The following is a 17,774-nucleotide window of genomic DNA, read 5'->3' on the forward strand; positions in this document are numbered from 1 at the left end:
TAGCGCGCACACCCTCTCGGGAACTAGCGCCGAATGGGGTACGATGCTGCATCTGTTCCTACCTAACACTTGTAAGCTACCTGGTGCTGCGCGAACTCGTTCAGCTGCCAGAGATCGCGCGAGGGCAGCGCGCGTCCAGTAGCGCCGGCCGCCATAGCGCACATATCCACACGGGAACTAGCGCCGAATGGGGTACGCTGCTGCATCTGTTCCTACCTAACACTTGTAAGCTACCTGGTGCTGCGCGAACTCGTTCAGCTGCCAAAGGTCGCGCGGGCGCAACGCGGCGTCCAGTAGCGCCGGCCGCCATAGCGCGCGCATATCCACACGCGGACTAGCGGCGAGTGGGGTACGTGCTGCATCTGTTCCTATCTGACACTTGTAAGCTACCTGGTGCTGCGCGAACTCGTTCAGCTGCCAGAGATCGCGCGGGCGCAGCGCGGCGTCCAATAGCGCCGCCGGCCCCGGCGCCGGCCGCCATAGCGCTGGCAACCACTCAGGAACTAGCGCCAAATGGGGTACGAACGATGCTGCATCTGTTCCTACCTAACACTTGTAAGCTACCTGGTGCTGCGCGAACTCGTTCAGCTGCCAGAGATCGCGCGGGCGCAGCGCGGCGTCCAATAGCGCCGCCGCCCCCGGCGCCGGCCGCCATAGCGCGCATATCCACACGCGGACTAGCGCCGAGTGGGGCACGCCGCCGCATCTGATGCAATACCACGGATGGGCTTATTCCACTATTCCCCGCTGACAATCCCCGTCAACGGGGATTAGTGAACTTTTTGTTCACTATTCCTCGTTAACGTTAAATTGGAACTTATAACGTTCAAAATAAAATCCTAATATAAGCTCCAATTGGCTTTAACGGGGATTAGTGAACTTTTTGTTTTGACGGGGATTGTCAACGGGGAATAATGGAATAAGCCCACGCATGTGAACATGAAAAAGAGGCTCCACAAAGACAGAACGGACTTTAAGCGCTAAGCCTTAAGAGTAGAAATTGTTTTGCTTTGTTTACTTCTATGAAAACTCATAAAACTAATTGTATTTTTGCAGGAAGCTTTTTAAAAGCCCTTTTACACGTCCCTGTATTAACCCTACCACTGCTTCGGCAATAAATGGACCAGTGCTGAGAAGAAGCAGCGCAATTCACTCAATCACTTTTCAGATAACGGGTTCAGCTTCAAACAGCTCCAGAATATAATTATTATTACTGACGGGATTGCTACCATGTACCTTAATATAAGATTTTAAACTTTCGCGTTCAACTAAAATAGTAAGATACGGGTCTTAACGCGACGTTTATTAATGAGTTACATATGTTTATAATTACTTTTTTATTTTAATTTATATTTTATAATTTACAAATAGTAGCCGAAACGTCAAGCCGTGAGTATATAATGTAACTCATTAATAAACGTCGCGTTAAGACCCGTGTCTTACTATTTTATGTACCTTAATTTTGATTTTCCGATATTTCGGCACTGTTACTTAAGCACCATGGTCACGGAGTAACTGAGGAAACTTGCGGGTGAGATGTTATGGGCAGACATATCGGTCTACCCTCTTTCGAGTTTTTTTATTGCCTCCCGTACCACTGTTCACAAACTCACTATTTTCTCGCAACTGTTCTCGACACACAACACTTACAGTAGTAGCAATCCCGTCAGTAATAACAGAGTGAATACAAATGAGTAGGTCATCTTCATAGAAACGCCCGAGCCTCACCGCTAATTCACGCTAAATTTTGTCAGTGTGTGTGTGTGCGCCGCATACGCATTGGCGCACTCACAAACCGCGCTCGGGCGTTTCTATGAAGATGACCTACTCATTTGTATTTACTCTGGTAATAATAATGATGTTAGTGACCATGAAAGTTGAAAGCTCCAGAATATGAATCGGACTCACGAGTCGCCAGCCAGCTGCTCGTGCACCAGGCGCGCCAGTAATGCGGCCCCAGGGCTCCCGCGGCCCAGTGCCCGCGCCACCAGCCCGCCGCCGCCCATTATCAGCGAGAAGAGATCTGTGAACCTGATACACACGGTCCTTAGTTTCAGCACAGAATAATAATAAGTACTACGTACAGATGTTTTACTTCGCGAAGGTATTTAAAAAAATGTATGCTCAATGTCATTAACAATATGGTGTAATTTAGCCTGTCTCAAGAGTCTAACGATGTGACGTGAGGTGCCAAACTGCGGAAAATGGCGGAGGAAATACATGATTTAGCATGAATTATCATGAATAATATTAACTACTTATTTACCTCTCAGTGTCTTAAGGCAACTTAAAAAAGTACATTCTGTGTTTTTATTATTATTTAGGCAGTTAAATACTGCACAGTATTTAGTACACCATTTTCTTTATTTTCTTCCATCATACACAAGAATACGCGTGCGTGAATCAATGTTCGCTCGTATGTGAGGCCTTGTTGAATAGTATCCTGTAGGTGGGCCATCGTGCGTGTTTTGTTTTCGATGTAAACTCGCGGAGATGAACAGGCCTGGTTTCAGCCGAATGACGTCCACTGCTGGACAAAGGCCTCCCCCAAGGATTTCCACAAAGACCGCAGAAGCGCCGCCCGCATCCAGGCAGCTCCCGCAACCTTCACCAGATCATCAGTGGTGGACTGATAGAGGGAGGCTTGCCCACACTACGTCTTCCGGCTCGTGGTCGCCACTCAAGAACTTTCCTACTCCAGCGGCCATCAGCTCTGCGAGCTATGTGCCCCGCCCATTGCCATTGCTTGATTTTAGTGATTCTGCGGGCTATGTTAGTCACTTTGGTTCTCCTGCGGATCTCCTCATTTCTGATTCAATCACGCAGGGAAACTCCGAGAATAGCACGCAGTCATATTTATTTTATTTTAAGGCACAGCTACAAAGAACCAAAAATAACAATACATTTGACACATCAACTGCATAATGTGAGTCAAAGTCAAAGCTTTTATTCAGTACTTAGGTCCTTTCCAGGGCGTTTAAACTCGTCCTAAATATAGCTTGCCCTAACCACTTCGGGACACAACATAATATGGGATGTTACTGAGAAGTGGCGAAAGAATCTCAATCACATGATTATAGTTTGATTTTTACATGTTCGTAGCCGCAAGTCTTGTGGTATCTTGCGAGAAGGCAGTAGTAGAATGGCATGTCTCCTGACAACTTTACGTCACTCAATAAAGCTCAGCTGATCGACTCACATTCATCATCATCGTTTCAGCCGCAGGACGTCCATGAACATAGGCCTCCCCCGATGATTTCCACATCGCCCGATTGATTATTATTATTAACAACTAGCGGCCGCCCGCGACTTCGTACGCGTGGATCCCGTTTTACCCCCTTCATCTATCTTACGCGGTTTAGATTTTTTCATACAAATGTTTTTTTCCGCTAACTCCCGTTCCCGTGGGAATTTTGCAATATCCTGTTGTAACTAAGCTTCAAGTTTACTAAGGTACCTTGCATGCCAAATTTCAAGCGTCTAACTTAAGCGGTTTAGATTTTTCATACAAATGTTTTTTCCCGCTAACTCCCGTTCCCGTGGGAATTTTGCAATATCCTTTTGTAACTAAGCTTTAAGTTTACTAAAGTACCTGCATGCCGAATTTCAAGCATCTAACTTAAGCGATTCAGATTTTTCATACAAAACGATTTTCCCGCTAATTCCCATTCCCGTGGGAATTCCTAAGTATCCTATAACCTGCCCAGGAGTATGAAGAATAATTGTGCCAAGTTTCGTTAAAATCCGTCGAGTAGTTTTTGTTTCTATAAGGAACATACAGACAGACAGACAGACAGACAGACAGACAAAAATTTTACTGATTGCATTTTTGGCATCAGTATCGATCACTAATAACCCCCTGATAGTTATTTTGAAAATATATTTAATGTACAGAATTGACCTCTCTACAGATTTATTATAAGTATAGAAGATGAATGATAAATGTACCATCCCACACAGCATCTCTTTTAACATCAGGTGCTATTGCGATCAACAACCTGCCAAAAAATAAAATCTCCATAATAATCTGTTCGTTCGCCTCCCGCTAAGCGGACCGACGATCTGGTGAAGGTCGCGGGAGGTACCTGGATGCAAGCGGCGCAGGACCGGTCTTTGTGGAAATCCTTGGGGGAGGCCTTTGTCCAGCAGTGGACGTCTTTCGGCTGAAACGAACGAACGAACGAATCTGTTCGTTTACAAACCTTCACGGTCAAAGGAGTGCGGAATCCTAATCGCGCGTTGTTTCCCGTTAAAAACCAGCTTCTCGATTATTGCCGAGCTGAATAAAGTATTTTTTATCTTATCATAGTATACAACAGAGTGCATACTTGCTTGTAGAGGCGACGGACTACGGCGAGTCCACCAGCACCAGTATGAGAGGCGCCAGGCAGTGCACGGCGTCCTGCGCGTGCGCCGCCGCTAGCGAACACAGCGCCGTCACGCCCGAGGAACAGATCTACAAGGAACTAAAGTCTGTTCGCCGAGTGTTGATAAAAAAAATTAAATATCAGAGGTTCTAAACTCATTATAAATTGCGGCCCGCTTATTATTTTTGTCGATATAATGAAAAAGTTGGAAGATTATTTGGCCTGGCTTTTTTTTTGGCCTGGATTCTCAGCTCGGTTACAATTTAATTTTGGACTACCATTTATAAGAATTTTCTAAAAATAAAAATTATCTACCAAAATCTACTAAACGATTTCGCACTACTAAATCATCGTTCTCTTTGCCTCAAATCTACCAAAAAAGTAGAAATCTACTAAAAGTGGTCACGCTGTGGCCGCCGCCGCCCGCCGGCCGGGGCGCTTGACGACAGCTGCGTGGCTCGTACCATGGTACTCAGTGCGCATTGTGACAAACGACGCCCGCCATACAGAATGCGATAATTAAGCGACAGTCGCTATTGCAAGACATTTCATAATATTTATCAACTCTCGGCGAACTGACTTTAGTCAGTGTATACAATAGAGTGCATACTTGGTCGTGGAGGCGACGGACTCCGGCGAGTCCACCAGCACCAGCATGAGAGGCGCCAGGCAGTGCACGGCGTCCTGCGCGCGCGCCGCCGCTAGTGAACACAGCGCCGCCACGCCCGAGGAACAGATCTACAAAAAAACAGCCAAATATACTATTTTACACCATTCCCCAATAATTCGAAATCACATCTTTTTTAAAAAGACACCTCATTTTGGTTATAAAAACTTATTAATTTAAATTACCTGTAAAGATTTTTGGTTGCATTGTAATGACGGGTTTTCGCGATTGAAAAATCCGCCAGATGGCTATACGTAGATGGGAGGTCCAAATGCTGCATGATTAGTGGATTTTGACATATCTGTCAATGTCATGTCAAAAATAACCAATCATGCAGCATTTGGACCTCACGTCTACGTATTGCCATCTGGCGGATTTTTCAATCGCGAAAACCCTCATTGAAAAAAGTAGTTTAATTGAGTTGCCAAAATAGTGACGTCACTTGCTTGTATTGCCATACAAAATCTATGGGTTTCGTTTTGACCGGTTTAAAGAGTGCGTCAATCGATTGGTGGTGTCGAATAGTTTATTGCTAAAATCAAGTGGCAGCGGCCTTAGCTTGCGCAGAACACTCAATCAATGCGATACCCCAGCCACGAAAGTTGTACAGTTCAATTGAGGGGCGGGGCCTTAGCTTCCCTAGCACACTGCAATGCCGCATCAATGCAATACCGCTTAAACAATAAACGCCAGGTTTACGGTGTATTCAGTGTCCCCAAGAACTTGCCAGCAGCGTGTACGCCTTGGAGATCAGGTGCGCGTGCGCCTTCGAGGGGCGGGGCCTTAGCTTGCGCAGAACACTCAATCTATGCAATACCACTTAAACAATAAACGCCAGGCTTACCACAGGTGTACAGTGCCTCCAAGAGGTCGTAATCAACGCCTTAAAGAACCGGTCATCGAGGGGCGGGGCCTAAGCTTCCTTAACAAGTCTCACCAAAGGTATGCAGTGTCCCCACGAGCTCTGCATGAGCGCGTACGCCTTCGAGAACAGATCGTCGGGCTCCGGGTCGGGGGGCGGCGCCTCGGGCCGCAGCCCCCAGCACGCGCGGTGCAGGCGCAGCGCCCGCCATCAGACGCAGAGAGAGTGCACGCGCGAGCACAGCCACGAAACTTATACGGCTCAGTTGAGGGGCGGGGCCTTAGCTTCCCTAAAGCCCGGTCTGTGAGCACGTCGAATTTTGTCCAATGACACCGAGCTACCGAGGTAGCTAGTGCTACGCAGCGCCCGCCAACACCAGTCGTCGGGCTCGGCGGGCGCGAGGGATCGCACGTGCGAGCACGTCACGTAAGTCATACCATTCAGAGTCAACGGGGCGGCGGGTCGGCGGGGCCTTAGCTTCCCTAAAGCCCGGTCTGTGAGCACGTAGAATTTTGTCCAATGACACCGAGCTACCGAGGTAGCTAGTACTACGCAGCGCCCGCCAACACCAGTTGTCGGGCTCGGCGGGCGCGAGGGATCGCACGTGCGAGCACGTCACGTAAGTCATACCATTCAGAGTCAACGGGGCGGCGGGTCGGCGGGGCCTTAGCTTCCCTAAAGCCCGGTCTGTGAGCACGTAGAATTTTGTCCAATGACCCGTAGCTACCCATCCTTATCGCTCGCGCGTATTTATATTGCTGTCGCGACTGTGCGACGGCGCCCGCAGTAAGTGTGCGAGCGCCACAGCAACATAATTACGCGCGAGCGATAAGGATGGGTAGCTAGTGGTCATTGGACAAATTTCTACGTGCTCACAGACCAGACTATAGTACACTGCAATATCAGCGCGTACGCCTTTGTGATTAGGTACGCCTTTGTGATTAGGTACGCCTTAAGGGGCGGAGCTTTAGCTTCTGTAGAACACTCAGTCGATGCGATACTGCTTAAACAATAAACACCAGGCTTACGGTGTATTCAGTGTCTCCAAGAGCTCGTGATCAGCGCGTGCGCCTTAAAGAACTGGTCATACGGTTCAGAGTCGAGGGGCGGGGCCTGAGGTTCCTTAACAAGTCTCACCAAAGGTATGCAGTGTCCCCACGAGCTCTGCATCAGCGCGTACGCCTTCGAGAACAGATCGTCGGGCTCCGGGTCGGGGGGCGGCGCCTCGGGCCGCAGCCCCCAGCACGCGCGGTGCAGGCGCAGCGCCCGCAGCGCCCGCAGCGCCCGCCAGCACCAGTCATCGGGCTCGGCTGGCGCGAGGGATCGCACGTGCGAGCACAGCCACGAAAGTCATACCATTCAGAGTCGACCGGCGGAGCCTTAGCTTTCTTAATGAATACATTCAAATAAACATCAGTTTCAGCAAAGGTATAGTGTCCCCACGAGCTCTCCATCAGCGCGTACGCCTATACCGTATAAATGCAATACCGCCTAAACAACAGGCTCACGGTACGCATTGGAGATCAGGTGCGCCTTTGAGGGGCAGGGCCTTAGCTTGCGCAGAACACTCAATCTATGCAATACCACTTAAACAATAAACGCCAGGCTTACCACAGGTATACAGTGCCTCCAAGAGGTCGTAATCAACGCCTTAAAGAACCTGTCATCGAGGGGCGGGGCCTAAGCTTCCTTAACAAGTCTCACCAAAGGTATGCAGTGTCCCCACGAGCTCTGCATCAGCGCGTACGCTTTCGAGAACAGATCGTCGGGCTCGGGGTCGGGGGGCGGCGCCTCGGGCCGCAGCCCCCAGCACGCGCGGTGCAGGCGCAGCGCCCGCCATCAGACGCAGAGAGAGTGCACGCGCGAGCACAGCCACGAAACTTATACGGCTCAGTTGAGGGGCGGGGCCTTAGCTTCCCTAAAGCCCGGTCTGTGAGCACGTAGAATTTTGTCCAACGACCCCGAGCTACCCATCCTTATCTCTCGCGCGTAAATATGTTGCTGTCGCGACTGTGGGACGGGACCGCAGTGAGTGTGCGAACGCGACAGCAACATAATTACGCGCGAGCGATAAGGATGGGTAGCTAGCGGTCATTGGACAAATTTCTACGTGCTCACAGACCAGACTATAGTACACTGCAATATCAGCGCGAAGGCCTCTGTAATTAGGTACGCCTTGAGGGGTGGAGCTTTAGCTTCTGTAGAACACTCAATCGATGCGACACCGCTTAAGCAATAATCACCAGGCTTACGGTGTATTCAGTGTCTCCAAGAGCTCGTAATCAGCGCGTGCGCCTTAAGGCCCGAAACTGCGTTAAGCGGACGCCCGCGCAGTTTCATACGAAAGTCCCCCGCACGGGTGCCTGCGACGGAGCACTTTGTATGGAACCGCGCGGGCGTCCGCTTAACGCAGTTTCTGCCCTAAAGAACTGGCAATACGGTTCAGAGTCGAGGGGCTTCCTTAAAAAGTCTCACCAAAGGTATACAGTGTCCCCACGAGCTCTGCATCAGCGCGTACGCCTTCGAGAACAGATCGTCTGGCTCGGGGTCGGGAGGCGGCGCCTCGGGCCGCAGCCCCCAGCACGCGCGGTGCAGGCGCAGCGCCCGCAGCACCCGCCAACACCAGTCATCGGGCTCGGCTGGCGAGAGGGATCGCACGTGCGAGCACAGCCAGCCGCCCAGCCCTAGCTGCGCGTCTAAGGATATTCCGCTGCAATGAAATAATGTACCTAAATATACATAACTCAAAGGTGCCTGACTGACATAGTGATCTATCAACGCACAGCCCAAACCACTGGACGGATCGGGCTGTGACATGCAGGCAGATGTTATGACGTAGGCATCCGCTAAGAAAGAATATCACGAAATTCCACCCCTAAGAGGGTAAAACGGGATCCACGCGTACGAAGTCGCGGGCGGCCGCTAGTTAAATTAAATTAAATTAAATGAACCTTTATTGTCACTATAACTATTAAAAATAAGGTGACAAGCGAAAGGTCACTGACTCACTCTATCATCACGACTCGGAAACTACAAGTGCTAGGAGTCTCAAATGGGGGTTCCTTGGAGGTTCCTTTTACAACGTAGGTGCTCACTGAGACGAGATTTTACTAAACTCCACTCCTAACCGGGGGTAAAACGGGATCCACGCGTACGAAGTCGTGGGCGGCCGCTAGTATTATAAACGCAAAATACCACTTACTGATTAATCACGAAATCTCAGAAACCATCACACCTACAAACATGAAAGGCAGGTAGGTTCCTTATAGGGTGTAGACGACCGCTAAGAACGGATTTTACAAATGCTTTCGATATCGAGGACAAGTCTAGCCATTGAAAAACGGATCTTACGTGTGCGGCGTATAGTCGAGATTCAATAACAGCGCCGGCAGCAGATGAGGGCAGCGTTGGGACCAGTCGAACGCTACGTCATACGCCTCGTGCGGTTGAGGGCGCCAGCGGTCTACGGCGAGGCACGATATCGACGACGGCTCTAGCTTCTCCACTGCAAAGTTTTATAAACATCGTTAAGTAAAAGTAAAGTAAATAAGTAAAAAATGTTTTATTTGACAAACAGAACCACATCACATTTACATAAATTACAAAAAGAAGAAACATTGTGCCCTGCTGTCAAATAGGGGCCCGCTCAGCATTAATCGGGGCATGCCGTTAAGCAACTTTTAATCTTATTTTATGGTTATAGTTATTTCTGGAATGTCCGTGATAGGGCTTGTTGTTGGTGGTAAGGCTTGTTCTAAGTCCGCCTGGCCACCTACCACTACATCTTACCTAAGTCTGTCGCCATAACAATAATGTTAACAGCATTGTTGTGTTCCGGCAGTTAGAGGTAAGATAGCCAGTTCCTCTGTGGTTGAGGATTCCCGGTGAAGCTCGCTTCTACCTTTGGCCTGATCATCGCCAATTGGGTATTTGACACTAACAATCAATTGATTAATGAATTTCTTTTTAAAACTAAACGAGATTCTTCCATAGATTTTGTATGGCAACACTAGCCTGTGACGTCACTATTTTGTAAACTCAAACTACTTTTTTCAATTGCATGCAATCAAAAATCTTAATATCCAGGTAATTTAAAATAAGTTNTAAATAGAAATAGTAGTAGTAGGTACATTCGATTCAGGAGCAGTTCACTGAATTTACCATGCATTCTTGTATGGTGTATCTTATAAGAATGGGTATACAAGATTGCGTGGTATATTAAACAAGGTAGTGACGTGCTAATATCTAGACTGTAATAATAATGATCTGGTAATAATAATGATGTTAGTGACCATGAAAGTTGAAAGCTCCAGAATATGGATCCGACTCACGAGTCGCCAGCCAGCTGCTCGTGCACCAGGCGCGCCAGTAATGCGGCCCCAGGGCTCCCGCGGCCCAGTGCCCGCGCCACCAGCCCGCTGCCGCCCAGTATCAGCGAGAAGAGATCTGTGAACCTGACACACACGGTCGTTAGTTTCAGCCGAATGACATCCAGCTGGACAAAGGCCTCACCCAAGGATTTCCACAAAGACCACAGAAGCACCGCCCGCGTTCAGGCAGCTCCCGCAACCTTCACCAGATCATCAGTGGTGGACTGATAGAAGGAGGCTTGCCCACACTACGTCTTATTGCTCGTGGTCGCCACTCGTGAACTTTTCTGCCCCAGCGGCCATCAGCTCTGCGAGCTATGTGCCTCGCCTATTGCCACTTGATTTTAGTGATTAGAGTCAGTCACTTTGGTTTCCTATGGATTTCCTCATTTCTGATTCAATCACGCAGGGAAACTCTGAGCATAGCACGCGGTCATATTTGTTTTATTTTAAGGCACAGCTACAAATAACCAAAAATAACAATACATTTGACACAACAACTGCAAATGTAAGTCAAAGTCAAAGCTTTTATTCACTACTTAGGCCCTTTAAAGAGCGTTTAAACTCGTCCCAAATATAGCTTGCCCTAACCACTTCGGGACACAACATATGGGCTGGTGCTGAGAAGTGGCGAAAGAATCTCAGTCACATGATTATAATTTGATTTTTACATGTTCGTAGCCGCAAGTCTTGTGGTAGCTTGCGAGAAGGCAGTAGTAGAATGGCATGTCTCCTGACAACTTTACGTCACTCAATAAAGCTCAGCTGATCGACTCACATTCATCATCGCTTCAGCCATAGGACGTCGACCGCTGAACATAGGCCTCCCACGATGATTTCCACATCATAAAACAAACAACAATAATGATATGCACCATTCCACACTGCATCTCATTTAACATCAGGTGTGATTGCGGTCAAATACCTGCCTTGTTCTGCATAAAAATAAAATCTCCATGATAATCTGTTCGTTAACAAACCTGCACGGTCAAAGGAGTGCGCAATCCTAATCGCGCGTTGTTTCCCGTTAAAAACCAGCTTCTCGACATGACGTTTGTGTTGGCGCGATTTTTGCCGAGCTGAATAAAATATTTTTTATCTTATCATAGTATACAATAGAGTGCATACTTGCTTGTAGAGGCGACGGACTCCGGCGAGTCCACCAGCACCAGCATGAGAGGCGCCAGGCAGTGCACGGCGTCCTGCGCGCGCGCCGCCGCTAGCGAACACAGCGCCGCCACGCCCGAGGAACAAATCTACAAAAAAACAGCCAAAACATACCATTTGACACCATTCCCCAATAATTCGAAATCACATCTTTTGATAAATATGTAATTAGTAATTATTTTTCAACTTTTTAGTGTATGTTTTTTGGAGTCGGTTTTTTTTTTTTTTATAAAAATTAACTTATTTCTTGCTTTTTAGTTAACTTATTATTATACCACGTATTACCACTGAAGGTAAGCAGTACATTGAGACTATATTCTTCATGTCAAGTGTAAAATAATATTCCCTACAAAATACAGGTTACCATATCGGTAACCTAAAAAGACCTTAAACCGTCAGCCCACCTTAAAAACATGAAAAAATACAACTGTTGGTCTATTTGTACCTATAATATTTAAAGAATTATCCTCCAACTCCTAAGCGTTAAGGAGTTGTACGTACCATGACCAGTTCATCATGATGAGATGATGACTATCTAATGCTAATATTTGAATAACTTTAGAAACTATACTTATCTATAAAATTAAAAGAATTATCCTCCAACTCCTAAACATTAAAGAGTTTTACCTTCTATCATCAGCTCATCAATATGATATGATGATTTCCAGGAGCAAATACTTGAATAACTTAAGAAAACGTTTGAAAAACGATATACGTCCCTATAAAATTTGGGAGTTGCCCTCGATTTCCCTAGGATCCCATCATCAGATCCTGACTTGGTGACAATGGGACCACCTCAGAAGTGTACCCTATCAAACAAAAAAAGAATTTTGAAAATCGGTCCACAATTGACGGAGTAATCGGTGAACATACATAGAAAAAAAAAAAAACATACATACAGTCGAACATATAACCTCCTCCTTTTTTGAAGTCGGTTAAAAAAGACACCTCGTTTTGGTCTTAAAAACTTATTAATTTAAATTACCTGTAAAGATTTTAGGTTACATTGTAATTGAAAAAAGTAGTTTAATTGAGTTGGCAAAATAGGGACGTCACTAGCACAAAATCTATGTGAGAGTCTCGTTTTGACCGTTCTATAGTCTGGTCTACGAGCACGTATAATTTTGTCCAATGACCCCAAGCTACCCATCCTTATCGCTCGCGCATAATTATGTTGCTGTCGCGCTCGCACACTCACTGCGGGCGCCCGTCGCACAGTCGCGACGTGCTCACAGACCGGGCTTTAAAAGTACGTCAATTGATTGGTGTTGTCGAATAGATTATTGCTAAAATCAAACAGCAGCGGCCTTAGCCTGCGCAGAACACTCAATCAATGCGAAACCGCTTGAACAATAAACCCAGACGCAAAGAGTGCACGTGCGAGCACAGCCACGAAAGTTGTACAGTTCAATTGAGGGGCGGGACCTTAGCTTCCCTAGTACACTGCAATAATAATCAATGCAAAATACCGCTTAAACAATAAACTCCAGGCTTACGGTGTATTCAGTGTCCCCAAGAGCTCGCCAGCAGCGTGTACGCCTTGGAGATCAGGTGCGCGTGCGTCTTCGAGGGGCGGGGCCTTAGCTTGCGCAGAACACTCAATCGATGCAATACTGCTTAAACAATAAACACCAGGCTTACGGTGTATGCAGTGTCCCCACGAGCTCTGCATCAGCGCGTACGCCTTCGAGAACAAATCATCCAGCTAAGGGTCGGGAGGCGGAGCATCCGAGCGCTTCCTAGCACGTAGCACGTGCGGTGCACGCAGGGGCAGGACCTAAGCTCCTTAACAAGTCTCACCAAAGGTATGCAGTGTCCCCACGAGCTCTGCATCAGCGCGTATGCCTTCGAGAACAGATCATCTGGCTCCGGGTCGGGAGGCGGCGCCTCAGGCCGCAGCCCCCAGCACGCGCGGTGCAGGCGCAGCGCCCGCAGCACCCGCCAGCACCAGTCATCGGGCTCGGCTGGCGCGAGGGATCGCACGTACGAACACAGCCACCCGCCCAGCCCTAGCTGCGCGTCTAAGGATATTCCGCTGCAATGAAATAATGTACCTAAATATACATAAACCAAAGGTGCCTGACTGACATAGTGATCTATCAACGCACAGCCCAAACCACTGGACGGATCGGGCTGTGGCATGCAGGTAGATGTTATGACGTAGGCATCCGCTAAGAAAGGATTTTACGAAATTCCTCCCCTAAGGGGGTAAAACGCTATCCACGCGTACGAAGTCGCGGGCGGCCGCTAGTTAAATTAAATTAAACTAAATGAACCTTTATTGTCACCATAACAAAAAAACACATTAACAACACAGCTTAACTATTAAAAATAAGGTGACAAGCGAAAGGTCACTGACTCACTCACTCATCAAATTCAAATTCAAAATATTTATTGCTTACTAAGTGACAATTTCGTGACAATAAATCACGACTCGGAAACTACAAGTGCTAGAAGTCTCAAATGGGGGTTCCTTGGAGGTTCCTTTTACAACGTAGGTGCTCACTGAGACGGGATTTTACGAAACTCCAACCTTAAGGGGGTTAAACGGGATCCACGCGTACAAAGTTGCGGGCGGCTGCTAGTATTATAAACGCAAAATACATCAGTGAGTGGTATTAATCACGAAATCTCAGAAACCATAACACCTACAATTTGAAATTTGGCAAGTAGGTTCTTTATAGGGTGTAGACGTCCGCTATAAACGGATTTTACAAAACTCCACCCCTAACAGGGGTTGGAAGTTAGTATGTGTCAAGCGCGCGAAGCCGTGGGCGAAAGCTAGTTATAGAATAAACAAAAGACTATCTATCAGTAAAACGCTGAACTGAATCAGTGTCTGAGGTGAGGGAGCGGCACGAGAGGAGTGACGTTGGCATATTATGACGTGACAGAGCATACTAATCTGAAGTCTCGCTGACGTTTGACCGTCACAAAAACACCCTCCCGTGCCCATATCTCAGGCTGAGTCAGTTAAACACTAGACCTACAACTGTCATACTGTTCAATTCAATGATAGAGTAAGCGAATACTCTTGATAAATAGTACAATAGACAGCTCTACAGACACACACTACGGGTGCGGTTCAGCACCTATTGCAACTTTTCACCTCATTAGTCGTTAATAGTTAAAATATGTGTAGGAGTGGCGCCACGAACTCTACTATCCCCTTTACGATTCGGTCAGCCCCAAACTTACGCACCGCTGCTTTTAGTAAAATCGAAAATCAGTACCTCTAGTACGAAAAACTTTCGAGTTCGTTTCGTTTGCGTATTCAGTGTCATCGAAAAATTTTGTATGAAAAATTAAACAGCGCCCCCTAGGGCGGCTATAATATAGGGGGTGCTGTTTAATTTTTCATACAAAATTTTTCGATGACACTTTGAATACGCAAACGAAACGAACTCGAAAGTTTTTCGTACTAGAGGTACCGATTTCAAAAATGCTCTCGATATCGAGGACAAGTCTAGCCATTGAAAAACGAATCTTACGTGTGCGGCGTATAGTCGAGATTCAATAACAGCGCCGGCAGCAGGTGAGGGCAGCGTTGGGACCAGTCGAACGCTACGTCATACGCCTCGTGCGGCTGAGGGCGCCAGCGGTCTACGGCGAGGCACGATATCGACGACGGCTCTAGCTTCTCCACTGCAAAGTTTTATAAACATCGTTAAGTAAAAGTAAAGTAAAAAATGTTTTATTTGACAAACAGAACGACATCACATTTACATAAATTACAAAAAGAAGAAACATTGTGCCCTGCTGTCAAATAGGGGCCCGCTCAGCATTAATCGGGGCATGCCGTTAAGCAACTTTTAATCTTATTTTTTGGTTATAGTTATTTCTGGAATGTCCGTGATAGAAAGAAAGAAAGAAAGATACATTTATTACAACGGACATCACACAAATACAGGCAATTACATAGACATGACAGTGGCACATAATAATAAAAGAAGAAAAAATAAAAACAAGAGCAAACTGAGCAGTGCCACCCATCCACCAACAAGATGCCCACTGCAACGGGACCCCACTCAGCAAATGCCGTGGCCCACGGTGACGAAGGCCACGGCGCTGGTTTTTTGGTTGGCTGGTTGATAGGGCTTGTTGTTTGTGGTAAGGCTTGTTCTAAGTCAGCCTGGCCAGCTACCACTATCTTACCTAAGTCTGTCGCCATAACAATTATGTTAACAGCATTGTTGTGTTCCAGCAGTTAGAGGTAAGATAGCCAGTTCCTCTGTGGTTGAGGATTCCGGGTGAAACTCGCTTCTACCTTTGGCCTGATCATTGCCAATTGGGTATTTGACACTAACAATCAATTGATTAATGAATTTCTTTTTAAAACTAAACGAGATTCTTCCATAGATTTTATGGCAAAAAGCCTGTGACGTCACTATTTTATAAACTCAAACTACTTTTCAATTACAATGCAACCAAAAATCCTAATTTACAGGTAATTTAAAATTTGTTAAAGTTTTCAAGATCAGAATAAAGTGTATTTTTAAAAAAAGTTGTACCTTAGAATTATTTGGGAATGATGTCAAATACTCAATAATAACAGAGTAAATACAAATGAGTAGGTCATCTTCATAGAAACACACCGAGCGCGGTTTGTATCACACACTGACAAAATTCGGCGCAACCACGACTGGCTCCTCGCTAATCCCCGCTAAATTTTGTCAGTGTGTGCGTGCGCGCCGCATATATACGTGTTGGTACAAACCGCGCCCGTGCGTTTCTATGAAGATGAGCTACTCATTTGTATTTACTCTGATAATAATTACCTTGGCTGGTATCGGCGACGTGACGTAGCGCGACTTCGTACAAGTGTGGGTGCGCGTTCAGCAGTGACGGCAGAGCGTCCCGCGCCGCCTGTCTGCACGCGCCTTTACAGCTCGCCGTGTTGCGCCGGACGCCCGTCTGGTGAGTACGTTTCCTATTTATACTTCTAAAGTACGGCCAACGAGAAGCGATACCAAATGTAAACAAACCCAATGTCATGGTCATTAGGAATAGCAGGGGTACAAACTTAACTATATTGTCTACAAAAATATGTAATCTAACTTTTAAGAATACATATTTTTGTAGACAATATAGTTTTAAAAAATATCTGGCAAAGCAAAAAAAAATATTTTACTATGTTTTGATTTTGTTATAGTTTCAATTATTGTATAATGTAGATTTACATAATATGAAGAGAATAATAGACTGTGTGCCCGGTGTATACCCCTTTTTTCATAGAGAGACTTAAATATAATATCGGAATAATAAAATAAGAACCGACAAGTAACAGTTTCGCCCTCGTGAATTGTAACAACTATATTAAAATGGATGTCCGAATGTTGACGAACCCGTCATGACTTTGACATATTTTGGCGGAAGAACGAGACGTTACGACAGATTATACACAAGATAGGAAGAGACAGAATAGATTGTCAACTCGACAGTCGTATCGATCTTTCGTATCGCTGCTAGTTGGCCGTACTTTAGCGCTTTACCCAGTCAGTGCCGCTGTCATCAAATAAATCGCACCTCCCGCGACAAGCATTTTCAAACGTATGCATCCCCACTTCCCACCAATATTGGCACTTTGAAAGCCTGGTTCTAAACTTCATTTCATTAAAGGAAAGGTTTTTACCCCACTAATATGTTTTAGAAGGATCCAGAGTAACTTTTTCAAAAAGTAGGTAGTTACGCTTGAGCCAACTTTTATGGCTTTATAACTGAGGTACTAAGTCTATTAAGGTATCTTTGTTTTACACGATCACAAATTACAGGCACTAAAGCCTGGTCCGTGAGCTTGGGGTCATTGAACAAAATTCNCTACGCGGACCGGCTTCGTTCCTGGTACGGGGGCAAGTCAAAACTATCACGGAGGGTTTATACTTGGCGGCTTCACCGCGCGTAGAATTTAATTTTACAACTTTAAAACTTTTGCTAAAACGTATCATGTCTTGAAACTGAGAACTTGACTCACATATTTTTCTCAGTTTCATTATAGGTTTTATAACCTACTTTTGCCCGCGGCTTCACCCGCGTGAAATTTAGTGCCACAGATTGGCATAAATTATAGCCTATTTGGCATAATTTTTAAATTAATTTTTTTATCGTATTAATATTCTGTAATTTGTTGTTCTAGTGTGCCAAATAAATGTATTTTCTTTCTTTCTTCCGTTCAGTACTTTTTGCGTGAAAGAGTAACAAACATCCACACAAACTTTCGCCTTTATAATATTAGTAGGATATACTTTGAAATCTGCCCAATGACAGACATCCAACTGTTCGTTTGTACTAATTTTTATAAGAATGAGCAATCTGCGTTTACCTCAAAAGTGAACTTGGATGTT

The 17,774-nt window shown here is 46.1% G+C and overlaps 1 protein-coding gene across 1 annotated transcript; it reads right to left on the minus strand.

Moving 5' to 3' along the window:
- Positions 1–468: 468 nt before the first annotated feature.
- On the minus strand, positions 469–16,347 carry LOC114362308 (uncharacterized; the record flags this gene model as incomplete). The annotated part of the gene is made up of 6 exons (XM_028317622.1): positions 469–706; positions 1,909–2,031; positions 4,978–5,105; positions 8,372–8,606; positions 14,925–15,078; positions 16,212–16,347. Coding segments are annotated over 6 exons (936 nt in total), but the record flags the coding sequence as incomplete, so codon positions are not given.
- Between the last annotated feature and the right edge of the window lie 1,427 nt (positions 16,348–17,774).

Source organism: Ostrinia furnacalis, unplaced genomic scaffold (genome assembly GCF_004193835.3).
Source record: "Ostrinia furnacalis isolate ACB-3 unplaced genomic scaffold, ASM419383v2 OfSCF6387, whole genome shotgun sequence".
Taxonomy (NCBI): Eukaryota; Metazoa; Arthropoda; class Insecta; order Lepidoptera; family Crambidae; genus Ostrinia; species Ostrinia furnacalis.